The 16,039-nt window shown below is 36.8% G+C and overlaps 1 protein-coding gene and 1 long non-coding RNA gene across 2 annotated transcripts; both read right to left on the reverse strand.

Moving 5' to 3' along the window:
• Positions 1–494: 494 nt before the first annotated feature.
• On the reverse strand, positions 495–4,010 carry LOC134637663 (uncharacterized). Its single transcript, XR_010095152.1, has 6 exons — positions 3,809–4,010; positions 2,443–2,460; positions 2,081–2,110; positions 1,694–1,741; positions 1,521–1,577; positions 495–1,145 (listed from the first exon to the last, which is right to left on the reverse strand). It is a non-coding gene; the product is annotated as an uncharacterized LOC134637663 (long non-coding RNA).
• A 985-nt stretch (positions 4,011–4,995) lies between these two features.
• dhdds (dehydrodolichyl diphosphate synthase) lies at positions 4,996–13,368 on the reverse strand. The gene is made up of 9 exons (XM_063486691.1): positions 13,315–13,368; positions 12,861–12,930; positions 11,610–11,726; positions 11,372–11,514; positions 10,126–10,242; positions 9,931–10,032; positions 9,704–9,818; positions 7,616–7,723; positions 4,996–6,115 (listed from the first exon to the last, which is right to left on the reverse strand). Exons 2-9 carry the CDS (start codon positions 12,921–12,923, stop codon positions 5,873–5,875), a joined length of 1,008 nt encoding a protein of 335 aa, XP_063342761.1. The 5' UTR covers positions 12,924–12,930; positions 13,315–13,368; the 3' UTR covers positions 4,996–5,872.
• Positions 13,369–16,039: the final 2,671 nt, after the last annotated feature.

A 16,039-nucleotide genomic window follows, 5' to 3' on the forward strand; every position in this document is an offset into this window, starting at 1 on the left:
AATGGTTAATGCAATGAGATCACCTTGTCTTAAGGTTTATTTTTTCTCTCATAGTGCTAACAAGTTTAAATATACCCAAAACAGGTACAAAAAAACACTAGCAGCTGCTTAAAATTTCATTTACATGACAACCTTAAATAAATATTTAAAACGTTTAAATGCCAGTCCTTGGGTGATAATTTAGTAACAAGTTATATTAAATTACAAATTATACCAGTAACATTTCCACATAGAGAAGTGTGAAAATTAACTAGCCTGTTGAAAATAGAAAGCCGAGCCTAACAGCAATACCCGAGCAGTCACAAGCAGGGACGAGACCCCATGGATGTAAACTATCTAAAATGGATGTCCTGCCAAAATGGTGGAGCCTGCAGTTTGTTTATGATGAAACCTTTTCAAGGTCGCTGCATCACCTTTTCAAACGTCGTGTCGCAGCATTTCCATTTTTCTGTTCCTTCATCGAGGATTTCCATTTCAACAGTGACCCCAAAAAGGACATTTTGAAAATTTTTATTCAAGAACATTAAGATCAACCATTGGAGTCAGAAAAGCAGAAAACAGAAACATAACTTAACAGAAGTTTTTATCAGATGACTGGGTTCACATCAGCCATTTTTTTGGGACGCATCAAACTTAAACATCTTTTTTTGACCTAATAACAGTATTCTTTTTTTTGTCTGTGGCATTTTACATCAACATACAATGTTTTTAAAACATTTGGAAAGCAATAATTTTATTAGTTCAACATTAAACTACAAGGAGATAAACGGCAAATTCATATTCTCCTGCAAAATTTTATGCTTTAGCTGCCTTATGTTTACAATTAGATTCAAAATCCAAGTTGTTGGAAAAGCTGTTACATCTGTTGTTTAGAAGTTTAAAACAAATCTGGATTAGACAAACTAAAAAATGCCACGACTACAGGATATGGACGGTATCCGTTTTTAAAATTGATATAAAATGGATATGAATGTGAAAACAAAATTTTGTTACATCAAGTGCAAGCCAAAAACAAAACTATAAATGACATTTGTAATATAAAACTTGGTAAAAAATACTTATTTAAAACTGTACAATCACCAAGTACACAGAGTGAGCACATCAACCACTATTCATTTGGCTTCAGTGGCTTCAGCCTTGGGCTCCTGTGGACAGAAAAACAAAAAACACGCCAACAGCAATGTCAACTGCATTGTTTTAGTCACATGACAACTTATTCTTGCACTCAGATTTAATTTTATTGATTTTATTTAAAAAAAAAGAGTCCTTGCAACACTTATCCATTATGAGAACAAATAAAACAATAACTGCGTCACAGGTTTCCAGAATTCATACACATCAATTTTTTAATATCTAGTTCTATTTTTTTTTTCCTTCAAATTTACCTTTGCACTAAACTCATGAACAATTGAAGCTTGCAAAAGAGTTAAGATAACATAAAAAAGGAGAAACGACCTGGAAAATATAAAAACATCTGTTTGATCTAACATTTATTAATTTGCAGTGTAACATAAACAAACCTCAGCCTTGGTGCTCCCATTCTCAGCGGGTTTGGCTTTCTTTGTTTTGGGTGCCCTCTAGAAAATAAAATGATAATAACAAATGAATCACAGAAATGAATCAAGCAAACATGTGGCAAACATCTTACAGAGCTGTTCCTCCATAGTAAGCGTGCAAGATTTTGGTTTTATACCTTTGCAACAGCCTTTTTCTTAGCCTCCACTGCTGCAGGTTTCGGTTTCTACAAGACAAGAAAGAAGATATTTAAATCAGTTTGAGATAACAGAATATAGATCCGTGAAATCCTAGGTAATAAAAGCTTATTACAAGTTAATAAACTTCTTGATCATGGGCTACTTCCTCATGTCACATTAGGTAAGAATGTAAGAGAACCTATAATATATTCTTAAAAAATGTAAAATGAAAATTTAATACACACATGATATACTACTTCAATTTCAATTTCAAGTGGTTGCTTCTTACAAAAAATAGTGAACATTTAACAAAAACTGCAGGATACCGCACATTAAATATACTGAGTACATCTAAAAATGCTTAATTGTGTTTAAAAAGAACTTACTAATGCCAGCCGTGCAGAGGTTCTCTTAGGCTGTAGAGCCACAAGGAAGTGAAAGTTAAAACAAACACTGTCTTATTTTGCATCAATATTAATAGCTTTGTTTATACATAACCTTTAAAGAGTATGCAATTGCAAAAAGTAAGTTAAAACAAAAGCAAAAAAAAGAGATGAAAATGGGAGTAGATTTTGAATAAATATATTAACTAAGTACAACACTCGTCATCCTAAATAAGGGCACAAAATATATTATATCAGTGGCAAAAAACATACAAACGATACATCAAAAACAAGCATTTACCCACAAATTCTAAATGCAACTGCTGCATCAACACAGTATAAAAATATATTCATTTTAGACAAACCTCAGAGGAAGCAGGTGCCTGTAAGACAAAGAAGGGGAAAACATTACAAACTGAAAAGTAAAACTACATAATAATAAAAATACAGATTTAAATAGCACAAAACTTTTTTTTTAAATTTTCTGTGTGCACTATTTTAATATAAAAATGTTCACAGAAGATCTAATATATATTAAATTTTTTTAACACTGCTCTTGATTTTTCAAGTTCACAAAGAGCTTTCCCGCGCATATTTGAATTCAAATTTGGGCAGTCCTGTCACCATGACACCGCCTTGGCGCCCTGACAGCTTCCTTTGTTTTGTATCAGTGCGCGCCTACAGACAGCTGTTGGGAAACTGATAAGATTACTACTTTACTAATCTGTACCTACACGACAAATGGAGCTCAACGAATGCCTGGAGGGGTTTCAAGGAAGACAACAAAAAAAAAATCACGGATGAGACTGAGATTTTCATCGAAAAACACCCAAAACAATCCTGTTTGTGATAATCTAATTTTAAATCGTTAAATATGCATTTTTTAATAGTATGGCCACGCACTGCACCATAAATTAATGCATTCAAAATACGACAAAATGCACACAAATGTGCAAACACAAAATCTTATTTTTGTATTTATACATTTTTTTTTCCTGCTGCGCACTTGCAAACTGCAATCTAATCGCGTTTGACGTTTTTAATAAATATTTACTACTGTTAGCAAACCCATTTCAAACGACGATACAAGAATCAGGCTGGCACTTATTATTCAAAACCTGAGCGGAAAAAAATAATAATCGCCACCTCCCCTCCCCCAACTCCTTCCTCAAATTTGCAGCCTGCGTTCGAGCTTATTTTGATTGCTTGATAACGGCGCAGTTCATATTTATCTTCATTAATTCGGATCCCAAGTTATGCATTCAAGCATCGACGCGCAGGTTGAGAAAAAGAATAAAGAAAAACAGTCACTGTCCATATCGAAAGTTTGTTACTGCGTTTACAACAGCAAGATTTGTGCCCTGCCTACTGCCAAAGAGAGGGGGGGGGGAAAGATGGTGTCAGAAATTCTGCACAACGCAATGTCAACGGCTGGACTAACCAGAGTTTGGCGCTGGAAGACAAAAAATAAACAAAAATACACGCAACTGTACGCGTTTAACTCATAAGAATAATTTTAAACCATGAGCAAAAATTTCAACTTTTGTTTTCGACGAGTGGGAGGATGCTTGCGCTCCTCTCCACTGTCAGACCGCCATTGCTAAAACGCTTGTTAGGGATGATGACGTTCTTCTTAAGCAGAAATATCTGGCGCAGTCTTGTGTTAACTTAATGCTACGAAAACGATTCCAGTGCACAGACTTAAATTAAATTTAAATTCATTTTTTTTACCTTTGCTTTGCCCATGTTCTCAGCGGGAAACGAAGAAAAATGTCAGGAAAATACAGCTGCGAAAATGGCTTTTTTCGAAGCGATAGCAGACGCCAACCAAGCGCTCACAGCGGAAAATGGCGAATGTATAATGCAAACGAATGTTCTTGTAGTTTATACACTGAAATATAAGAACGAAACCGGTTTGAACCAGTTTTGTGTTTCGAATCTCGCTATTGGATAGAAAGGCGTCACGTGGGTTGGAGGCGCCTCCCATTTGTTAAAAAGGCAGACGGCAACTTGAAGGAATACGGATTATAGTCGCGGGGTGGCGCTGTATGAACGACTCATTCGTTCTGCTGTAATCGAAAAAATAAATACGCAGATAATGGCGCGTCAAAGTCGTTGCACCTTTTCTCACCGTCTATCGGATAAACTGAACAATTTTTGCTCACAAAGTCCGCCAGAACCAAATTGTATGGTGTATCTAATATCCCCGCGTTGCAACTAACCAATCACGTTGTTTGATGTCATAGCTTTGAGGCAAAAGACGGTCGCGGGTGAAGATTAGACTATGGTGCTTTCTGTCAGCTTGTGGTGGATGAACATATCTATTTGGCTTGGGCATGTAAGACTGTAATTTTAGCCCTGTGTAAAACCAAAAATCAACATTCAGTCATTATTATTATTACTGGAGGGATTGGGGGTCAAACCAAGCTTTGTGTGAAGAAATACTGATACAGACATATACAATTTGTAACTGGTAGATATTTAGTGGATTTTAACCTATCTGACTATATATTAAATAGCTAAAAGTAGGATACCTATTCAACACTAAAATACTGTTCACATGTCAGTGCATTAGTAGTAATATTCCAGTACTGTACGCCTGATGAGTAGTATAAATTCCTGCTTATACCTATGTATGTGTATATAACCATATTTTTGTGGGGCAGTATGTTTTTGTGTTTATAGTATGGTGTTTCTAGTTCTACCAAAGTTGATCAATTCTTCTGTCAGTGTATAGATGATGCAAGTTAAATAAAATTGGTTCCTAGAAGTGTTTCCTCTGGAGGGACGATCCAAATATGATGATTTGATGAAGAGATGTTTTGCATTTGAGTTTGTGATTTAAAGACTGAGGACTTCTTGGATAAAATTGGGACATTTTTTTCTTCGATTTTTTCCCAAATAAGCAAAACCCAACAAACATCCAGCTGGAAAAAAAAGTAAAAGTGGTTCTTTGCTTGTGTTATACCACCAACTGAGATGCAGAATAGCAATTACAAGCAATTATTTAAATTTTTGCAATACATAGCATATTAGTAGTTGATAAGCTTTAAGGCTCAATACTTCCAACAGGTAGCAGCAGAAATTATATTGGTACAGTTTTATGTGCTGAAAGTCATCTACTTGCAAAAACAACGCATTAATCCAATAAAACACCACCATCACTAGTTTTCCCCCTGAGAGTCCATATATATCAGCAGCATGGACCATACACATATTTTTTGCTGCACAAGTTAAGACAATAGATAACCATATTTTGGAAGCCAGATGGAGACAAAAGCTTAGACTTGTAGTATGCAAGTACAAAACAGAGAATTTCACATCATTTAATCATATCTGACATACAGTAATCATTTTATTTTGTTCCAGAAAGCTGGTCAAAATATAGTTATGTAGTCAAAATCACAGTCAACAAACAACACTTTATGCTTCAACAACAATTTAAAAGTTCTGTGGACGAATGTTTTGAAACCGAAACACAGGATCCGTGGCTTTCACTCACATAAAATGACCTTCCGTTCAACGGCATGCATTTAACTGACAGTTTATACGATGATTTAACTACATCTTGACCAGACATTTCCACCTATTAGAGTTTTTAAATCTACAATCATAAATAGCAGGATTATTCTACAGCCCCATAGGGGTAAAACTGCCCTCTTATATGAATCAGCAACAAAATAAATCCGCTCCCAGTTACTGCTTGCTCTTCCCTTTTCCACAGAAGCCCTTTTGGGAAGAGGATATAGGAGAGGCTTCGTCCCCGCTTCAGAGGATTTGTTCTTCTACGTCTTCTTAGGCCAACAAGGATTCACTGCATAAGTCAGAAAAGAAAGAGTCTCTTTTGTGCTTCAGTGCTCCTAGGAAGTCTCGAACTCGTTCTTCCCGGCAGGCAGTGTAGTGTAGTAGTGCCTCTTGTCTTCTCTGGCTATCGACGGGCTTTCCATTGCCGTGATGCTGCAAGAGCTCTGCTACACAAGCACGATCTGCTTCTAGCTGCTGCAGAGCCTGATGCTCTCGATGGAGGTCTCTAGCTTTCTGTAATAACAAACACACCAAATTAGACATACATTTAAATATATACATAGATACAGGAGTTACTTTAATCTTTCTCTGCCTGTTTAACAACAGTCTGTTTCACAAAGTAACACTGATCTACATTAATTGCTAAGGTTAACATTTTCAAGTGATGAACCTGCAACTCACACAGCCAAAACATAAGCCCTTTTCAGATATGGGATGCATAACACAGCTGCTTATTGCTGCTTATGATTCTCCAAAACAACTAACCAAGTGCCAGCGCATCACAATCTAGTATACTCATAGTGCTTGTCCAAAAGCTCTGATAAATGGGAGGGTTTCATCAGAAAAATTGCAAAATCTGTGCCAAATCAAACATGGGGATCTTTCCATTGTAGTGATCCCTTTGGGGTGGGGGGAGCAGCTGGAAGTGCTGTTCCAAAGAACTCACAAAAATGCAGGGAAGACATGCAGTCATAATCATGCACCGTATCCATGCCCCGTGTCTCACTTGCTTCCCTGTGTTTGCACTTATACTTGAACATATTTGCCAACAAGTCCATACACCTCTTTAAGCCACTGATACTGGCTTACACATTTATTCCTATTAAGTTAAATAAATATTTGTTCTCTCTTTATTCTTCTTTGCTGTGGCCTTTGAGTCAGTCATAACAGCGACCAGGGTGCAACATGGAGCTGACACAGTCAGCTGCCATCACATTAATGAAAAGCAGAGCATGGCCGACAGTGGGTGACAGGGGTCAAAACTACAGTAGTACCCAAACAGCTAAGTCCAATTAGGTTCAAAACCAAAAGAGCGGTATGGTTCAGTTATATTAGATATCTGAAAGTACATTTTTGTGCTGCTTCTAAATAATATTATTCTAGTTATACAGGACCTTTAGTCACATTTAGATCCTTCCCAGCAAGGAAATAAAGGAGGCCAAAAATAACAAACATTATGACCCCAAAAACACACTGTATTCTTCGACTGCCTCACTCTACACAGCCCTTCCAACTCTGGGGACAAAAAGCTATGGAGTATTCAAACTAAACACGAAAAACTGACACATACTGTTGAGACTGCACTTCTTTTTTCTTTTAGTGAGTTTCACTGATCTAGCCTACTTCGGATCAAAGTGGGCTGTGTGTGGCCCACAATGTAAAATGAGTTTGACATCCCTGGTCTAAACAAATAAACTCCTTTCTCATGTTCGTTCCCTCTTTCTTACGTGCACACATGCTTTTGAAAATCACTCTGGGAGAGCACATTTTTTTGTTTAACTGGGGCACTTCTTGGAAGCTGTGACTCAGGGTTCTCTCACATTATAGATTCATCACTAAATGCAGATTTTCATGGAGATAGCTTTAATTGGGAAAAGACTGAAATTCCATGAGTGAACCTGAACTAGTTACTTAACCTAACATGAGTGATGACTCTTGTCAAATGCGCTCGGACACACCGCATGGCTCACACAGTGTGAGTAAACCCTAATTCTGTCTCAGTATTATCCTTACCTGGATGGATTTGTGATTTAATTGATACTGCAGAATGGCTTCACACAGGTTCCAGAATGAGTACTCTGGCCACAGAACGGACTGAAATACTAGGCAGGAGTGAGAGGTCTGCAGAAAGAGCACACACGAAAACCAATACAAGTTTACAGGGTATCTGAGGAAAAACTGGAAGAACAAAATAAAGCTTTTACAATTTGTGCTGTTACCCAGTCATTAGGTTAATACTGTCTTTCAGCGATTGCACCCCCAAACTGGAAGGGAGACTTGTCACAGGCTTTAAGGAATTTAGAAAGAAAATCTTATGTGCAAATAAATCACTAAAGATATATATAGAGAGATAAGTCAGAGGAGATACAAAGAATTCTCTCAGAGTCTGTTTCAGCTGTTCAAGACTATTTTTTTCTTGTAAAACCCAAGTACTTACCATCCCTGATGGTCACTAGATAAAAACACTGATAGTGAATTAAATATAAACTGTAACTGTACTCATATAATGAAACACTCATCACAGATTGGTTTCTTTTGGCATCAGACAGTTTTGCTGGATTATTTTCATAAACAGACAGCTTTGAAGGTTAACATCATGAATGACCAATACATCCTGCAAAACAAGTCCAACCACCAGCGTTACTCTCTTCTTAATTCACAAAAAGAAACATTACTCATCATGGTCTTTCCTGCGATAAAAGGGGTAGGAATAAAACACACTTGTTTATTAAAAGGCCAGAAATTAAATAAAGTAGTACATCTCAATACTTGAGCAGTATTCAGATTGTCGTTTGGAGCCAGGAAAAACCCTGCTCCTAAATCATCATGATCCCTAAACACTCAACCAAGCATAAATCAAAATCCTACTTTGCTGTTTTCATAGTTTCATAGAAAAACAGTCATCTTCAAGGGTAAATCAATTCAAGTTTATATATGCAGCACCAGCTGGCAACAACAGTAATTTCAATGGGCTTTATATTGCAACATTCTCAAATTAGGGACATCCTGACTGGAATTGTTCAAACAAACAATTCCTATGCAAATTATTGCAAATGACTGATTTGCAAGAACTCTTGAGCATTTGAAATAAAGGCCAGGTTGGCCTGTAAGTGGCTAAAACATTTGGATCAAGTGAATGCTTTACAGGTAGTAAGTAACTGCAGTCACCTTAGAGCCCTGTGGTATGGAGCCAAATAAATTGATCGTATTTAAAATTTTAAAATGAATTATAACATCAACATCTCACTGAAGAGCTGAGGGGAGATTGGATAGTTTATATGACGTAAGTGTTAGAGTTGCTTAGAGCTCAATAGGAGAGAATCAGTCTAAATGAAGATGAGGTTTGTGGGAAATGCGGTCCCAATCAAAAGTTTAAGACCATTTGAAAAATGGCAAAAATATCATATTTTGCATGGTTGGATCTTAACAAGGTTCCAAGTAGAGCTTCAACATACAACAAGAAGAAATGGGAGTGAGACAAAACATTTTTTTAAGCATGCAACTAATTGAAAACAGCGCTTAAACTGAAATAGGCTGTTTTACAGCTGATCAAAAGTTTAGGACCACACCTTCCAAAAAAAAAAAAAAAAAAAAAAAACTACCTCAAAACAGAAATCAAAGTTCCAAATATGAACTCAGTAATGAGTAGCTTCACCGTTATTGTTGATTAATGCAAAAATTTGTTACGGTATGCTTGATGTAAGTGTTTCCATCCAAAACATCTCTTGTCACGCCAGTAATGTTGGAAACCATCGGGACCATCTTCCACTTTTGTGTTCCATAACCCTCAGGATCATTTAAGAAATTCCAAATGACTGTCTTACTGCGTCCCACCTTAGCAGCGATGGCACACTGTGAGAGACCCTGCTTATGCAGTTCAACAACTTGACCACGTTCAAAAAGGGAAAGTTTTTTTTTTTGCCTTTGCCATCAGAACGTGACGACAGTGTGACTACCTCACAGACAATTACAATGAATCCACATTTTTACACAGATTTGGCCTTTTAAAGGCATGTGGTCCTAAACTTTTGATCAACTGTAAAACAGCCTGTTTCATTTTAGGTGTCATCATGTGTATGATGACACCTATCTCACTCTCACCTGCCAAAGAAGGAAGTCGCTGAGGCGCACCTCTCCAGAGGTGCGGATGAGCAAATCAGGATTTGGCGAGTTATTGCTGTACAGACACTCACTTAGCAATGCCTCCGACACATCACTACACATCACAGAAACACAAACAGCTTGTTAACACAATGGCTCTCCAGGACACCTTTCTATAGAGTATTTAACAAAGGATGACAAGATGAACTCATTGCTGTTTCGTTTACCTTCCTTTGATTAGGCCTTGCTCTACTCCCCATGCCATTTCCCTGACTGCATTGGTGATTTCATATCTTGATGTGTAGGCAAAACACACATTGACAAAACACCTACAAAACAAGAATTTGTAGTGCTGTGGTCACTTCTAATGTACAGGATATCATGCACAGCGATGAATGAAAAACATAAGCTACTAAGCATACTTATTGTGATTCCTGGTTGTGAACACGGCTTTGGCAATAAGCTGTTGAAGGTCAAGTGGCAGCATATTCAAGTCGCCCAGCACTCGGATACAAACGCCATGTTTCTCTAGATTTTCACTGCAAAACAAAACAGGAAGACATTTATAGGAAAAGCATGAAGATGAACAGGATATACAGAAAGACTACTCAGGATCCTGAAACTTGTCTGTCTGGATTTTCTACCCAGAAAAAACACAAAGGAGACTCAGTGTGTACAGTGGACTTGAAACAGTCTGCTGTCCAGCACTGTGCAAAAGTGGTTTGTCATAAGGATGTCAATCGTACGAAAAATAATAACCTTGTATCATAAACAGCCAGCAGCCTCATAATCAAGTTTGTCCAAATTTTGATAGACATAATACAACATCCAATAGAAGGGGATTTTTTTTACAGTGTTCAATTCTTTAGACAGGTTACTCAGATAAAAAAAAAGGAGCAAAACATGGCATTTGAACAAGTGAGCTACTTATACCACAGTCTTGTGTACAACAAATACAGACTAAAGGGCAACATTAAGCAATGGATTAGTCAACAAGCTCTTTGTTTTATTTCTCCAAAGTGAAGAAATAAGTCAGCTGTAAAATATTTCATACTTGTGTGGAAACATGGAGAAATGGCTTGCAGACTAACAGACCTCCACTTTAGCTTGAAAATGTATCTGCGGCAGTCATCAGCTGCTTAAAAAATAAATAGTACATGCGCCACAGTGACCACAGAGTAAAACGAAAAGAAAATCCACGTTAGTTGACTAGTCTGAGCTTGACCTATTGCACTACAGTGAAAAAGTAAGCACTGTTTAAGAGACCAGTGGAAATAACAGACTCCCTATTTACCCTTGCTTCCTCTTGGCCATCCCACCATTAGCACACTGTATCTGACTCAGTGTCTGATGCATTAGTAAATGTTTCTGTGTCAACACTGTTGTTGTGTCTGTCTGAACCAAAAGTAACAAACAAACAAACAACAGATTTCCATCCAAGCCCACCCTAAAGGTGAACTCAAAGGATCTCGTGCCTCTGCTGGAAACAGGTTGTCAAAACTGGTTTAAAATTGTTTTCTCATGTACCGACCCTCATTTACTTTAACTTCAGATTTATGCTTGAGCCTGCATGTCACTCTTTCTAAACTTTACTTTAGGGAAGCAATGAATCATATGATGCACAAACTGTGACCACAAGCAAAGTGGAAAACTCAGCTCGAAACTCACTGTTCCTCCAGCAGCCTTTCAAACTTCTGCCTGGCGAGCTCCATCAAACCATCCACCTCATCTTTAGTGCGCTTGAAGTTCTCAATGCTGAAGGCATACACCGTCACCTCTGGGATGTTCAGATGCTTGCACCAACGTAGTGTCTGGTGTGGAGAAGACAAAGCATTTTGACACACATCATCAATTTGTTTCTGCCCATGTGACATGCATTTCCTGTAACCGAAACCCCCAAACTCACCTCTGCCAGCTTGTTGAAGCCCTGCATGTGTCCTTCCTGCCGTTCCATGTTTTTCTTACGTGCAAAACGTCGATTACCATCCATGATGAAGGCCACATGTTTAGGCATGGGTCCTGCCTGGAAGACAAGAGTCAAAAGAAATGCAGAAGAAAAAGCATTAATGCAATCTAATCTATAAAAGACCAACACTGTCTAATTCTATGTAGATATCAGCAGATATCTTATCACAAAAATGTCACGTACAACTTTTTTCTAAACATTTCAAATTTAAATAAAATAGCAATTTTCAGATTTAAAAAAAAAACAAAAACTCATCACCATCAACTAATATGTTTGCATTTTGAACCCAGGACTTGCATTTTGAACGATACCTAATAAGTCATTCCCTGTGGCCCCCTCAGGGGTTACAGAAAATAGCACCAGCTCATGCCCCTAGATATTTAATTAAGAACTATTATTATTATTTGTAAGCTTTTCTTTATGGTATTTTCTGAATCTTAACCTTGTCAAACAAATAAATAAATAGTTTGAGGTTTTCTAAATGGCTCAGTTTGTCACTCCATTTTACATCCAGATACTCTGAAATGACATACTTGATATTTTTGTCAAGGCACAAGAGAAATCTAAACACATTTCATTCAACTATACAAAATATAACATTCAAAAGCAATTTCCTCTTTTCTGAAATTATACAGACTGAAAATTATATTTAATCAAAATCTACCAGCCTGCATAATTTCCAGATTTCTTTTAATGTGCATAATTGGGACATCCCCAGAAATGTCATATTTTAAAAGGGGTTTATTTTTCCCACAAAGATACTTAGCTTTTTCCATCAGGCCATCAGACTGCTAAACACTTGATAGACACCTCACTTTCACTTACCGGAACTTCAACATTATGCACTCCATACTGTACATAAATGCTATTTCTTTTGCACAATATCCAACTGCTAACCTCTGTATATTTTATTTTATTTATACATATGTATACACATACACATATATGTAGATATACACATATTTGGTATACATATATGTATTCTTATAATTCTCAGATTCCCATTCAAATATTTTGCACACCTCTGTTGCTTGTGAAGCCTGCACACAAGAATTTCAGTCGTATCCGCTGTACCATTGTACCAGCACATGTGATGTGACAATAAAAGTGATTTGATTTGAGTCACAGAAAGGCAGAAGACCGACAAAAGCGAGGCTGGAAAAGACAGTCAACTTATAACGTACAGCTTACCTTTAGGATATTGGCAGAAATCTTTTCAAGCAGGGACAACTCGCCTTCTTTTATCCACGACATATCCGTGCTGCCGAAAGACAGAAAGATTTATTTATAAAAAGGTGGGGGGGGGGGCACTCCTACCATGAACACTCCCTCTTCCAGAAAAAGAAAAAGAAAAAAAAACTTCACCAAGTTTTAGCTTTCACGAAAGGGAAGGCATCTCGTTCCCACATTAACGTCCCATTTTTAGAAGATATTGCATTACATTTGCAGCCACTTATGGATTTCACCGTTAACTGCAAGCCCGGCTCACGAGACCTGCAGGGAACTAAACCGCCGCGAGACTGGAAAAGGACTGACGGGCGCCCTCGTTGCCCAGGAAACACTTACAGTGCTTCATTCATTCAAACTACTGAAGCACGAGCTGTTCTACTCACAAACTACGATCGTTTTATCACATTTCACATACCTTCCAACTCACAGCCTTAACGATGACGACCTCTTCCGTATTGGAGTGAAGTGACGTATGAGCGTGCTGACGACTTCCTGTCAGCAGTTAGTAGATTTTTGAATCATGCGGATGGACGCACGCTACGCTTCAATCAAAGGACTGACTGTGATTTTCTTAACTAAAGGGAAGTGATCTTCTCAACGTTTACTGAAGTAAAAACACCACAATATGAACTAAGGGATGACAAGTAAATTCAAATCTATTATCTATAATATCTTTTTAATGTCTTTTATAAAAAATATTAAGTCGAACATAAAAAACAAAAGACACATCAATGACACAGCGGGGGTTTGAGGGGTTTTTTTGTAATATAAATAAAATAACTTGAGAAAAAAGTAAACAAAACAGTACGTGTTTTAAGTAAATAAATAATGATGAAAAATGTCACTGCTAATCCTTTCAGCTGTTTTATTCATATCATATTCACAAAACAATCATTAACAAAACAAGCATATGTTTGTTTACTGAGTTTCCACGTGCTGCAGTGAATATGACATGTCCACTGCTATGCAAGAGTCATCATTCTTTACAACTTTTTTTTATAATTTTTTAACATTTTTAGCATTGGCTGATTTTTTTTTAAAACTTTTTTTGTATTAAGACACCTAACACTGACCTATGAATTCAACATTCACTCAAACAATGAACCTATTTTAAATAGTATCTATGGACACTTTCATACTAGCAATGTGTTTTTGCCATTTTTTTACTTGAATCGATGAAAACTTGGCATGGTGTGCATTGGGTCCTTTAAAAATCTGAGGAAACTGGACAAGTGGAGGACAACAGAAGATATGGGGGGGGGGGGGGGGGGGGGGAATCCAATAATAAATAGGAAAAAAATCCAACAAACACCTGATGCACCTTGCCCTGTCAGTGGAAAGGTGGCTGTCAAGAAGCCATTCTTAAGGAATGAAAATAGGGAGAAAAGGCAGAGGTGTGCCATATTATATAAGAACTGGACTGAAAATCGATGGAAACAGATCTTATGGAGCCATGAATCCAAATGTAAAATGTTTGGTTCAAATCACTGTCAGTACTGAGGAGGTCAGGAGAGCAGTACAACAGTCTGCAGCTATCTGCTGGTGCAGACTATAGTTTTAGGCTGCATTACAACCAGTGGTGTTGAGGATCTTGTCAAAATTGATGGAATTATGAATGCAGAAAAGTACTCTCTGCTTTTGAGCCACCATGCAGTGTGGGAATATTTTGACAGAGAACAGAACAAAAGGCAGCCAACATCTTAAGAAGAGCTTCAAAATGTCCTTTAAGAGGCTTGGAGAACTATTCCTGAAGTCTACTAAAGAAATTACATGAATATTTGCCTAACAGAGTTCAGGCTGTGTTGGAAAATAAAGGTGGTCCTACCAAATTATAACTATCAAGCTCAAAAACCTGTACAAACTCTTCCATTGCCTCAAGGGCTGGATTTCCATGCGTGTTTGCACATTTCAATAAATTGTTGCACCTATTTTACAGTTTCATAGAAAAACATACAAATTGAGCGGTGATTCAAGACTTTCAATACTACAGATATAATAATACAACTACATTATTATATTGATCAAGTTAAAAACAAGGTTTTAAGTCATTAGTGGAAAAAATATATATTTGAAATGTCAGCCTGTTGAATTTCAACTACCCTAAGTGATTTTCATACCTAACCAACTACGTGTGGGACATGAGAAAAAACATAATGGCAATAAATTAAATAAATATCCATTGTCCCATTTAATTCTTTAAATATTCTCATAAATATATCAACCCTAAAGAAGGTTCCAATTGCAAAAAATTTGTAAGAATTCAATAGTTCGATTGGAGCTCATTCATTCATTCCTTTATTTCTGGCCCCCAAAGTTTATTGGATATGTGCACATTTGTTCTTTTTTCAGTTTCCTGTACAAAATAATCAATGTAGGACTGAAAGAATAAACACTGCATGGCAATTTATTAAAAAATAAAGTATTCTTTCTTGTGCTTTTACTTCTTTTTTTTTCTTTTTTCTTTTTTTTTACAACGGCAAGCCATGAAAGCATTAAAGACTTAGATATAAATATTGGATTAAAGCCTTAGATTAAAATATGGTTATTAATGACTCAAAAAGCAAATATGTAACAGCAATAAAATTAGTAATTACAGATCAATAAATTAATCATTAAGCTCTTTACTAAAATAAACATAAACCAAGACAAATGTATAGTTGGCAATACTGATCTGCGACAATTTCTAAAAGAGGAGGAAAAAAGACAAGTGAAAGGCCTGGTGTTCACATATCAAGCATGTAGGTTCACAAGTTTATCAATTAAGGTTAAATGTAATATTTCAAGATTGCAAATTGCACAACTGCAATAGCTGTTAATGTGAACATGACAAAGCCAAATGGTCCGCTTTCTGCTTTGGTTGATGCATGTGATGGAAAGGTCTTGAAATTGAGAACTCTTTGACTGTCGATCATCTGTTTCATAAAAGAATGTTAGAATAAATGTGTTTCACAATGTTCTTTAACTTCGTTACACCAGCAGATATATAGGTTATTATGCTCTAGGTTGTTATTATAGATCATTTTTTTCTGATCTCCCCCCTTTGAGATTAAACTGATCAAACCCCTGATGTAGCACCTTTAAAATGTACTCAGAATATGTTGGTTGTATTTTTAGAGAGAAGTAAGACGTGTGATCATTAG

The sequence above is a fragment of the Pelmatolapia mariae genome, linkage group LG10_11 (genome assembly GCF_036321145.2).
Source record: "Pelmatolapia mariae isolate MD_Pm_ZW linkage group LG10_11, Pm_UMD_F_2, whole genome shotgun sequence".
NCBI lineage: Eukaryota > Metazoa > Chordata > Actinopteri > Cichliformes > Cichlidae > Pelmatolapia > Pelmatolapia mariae.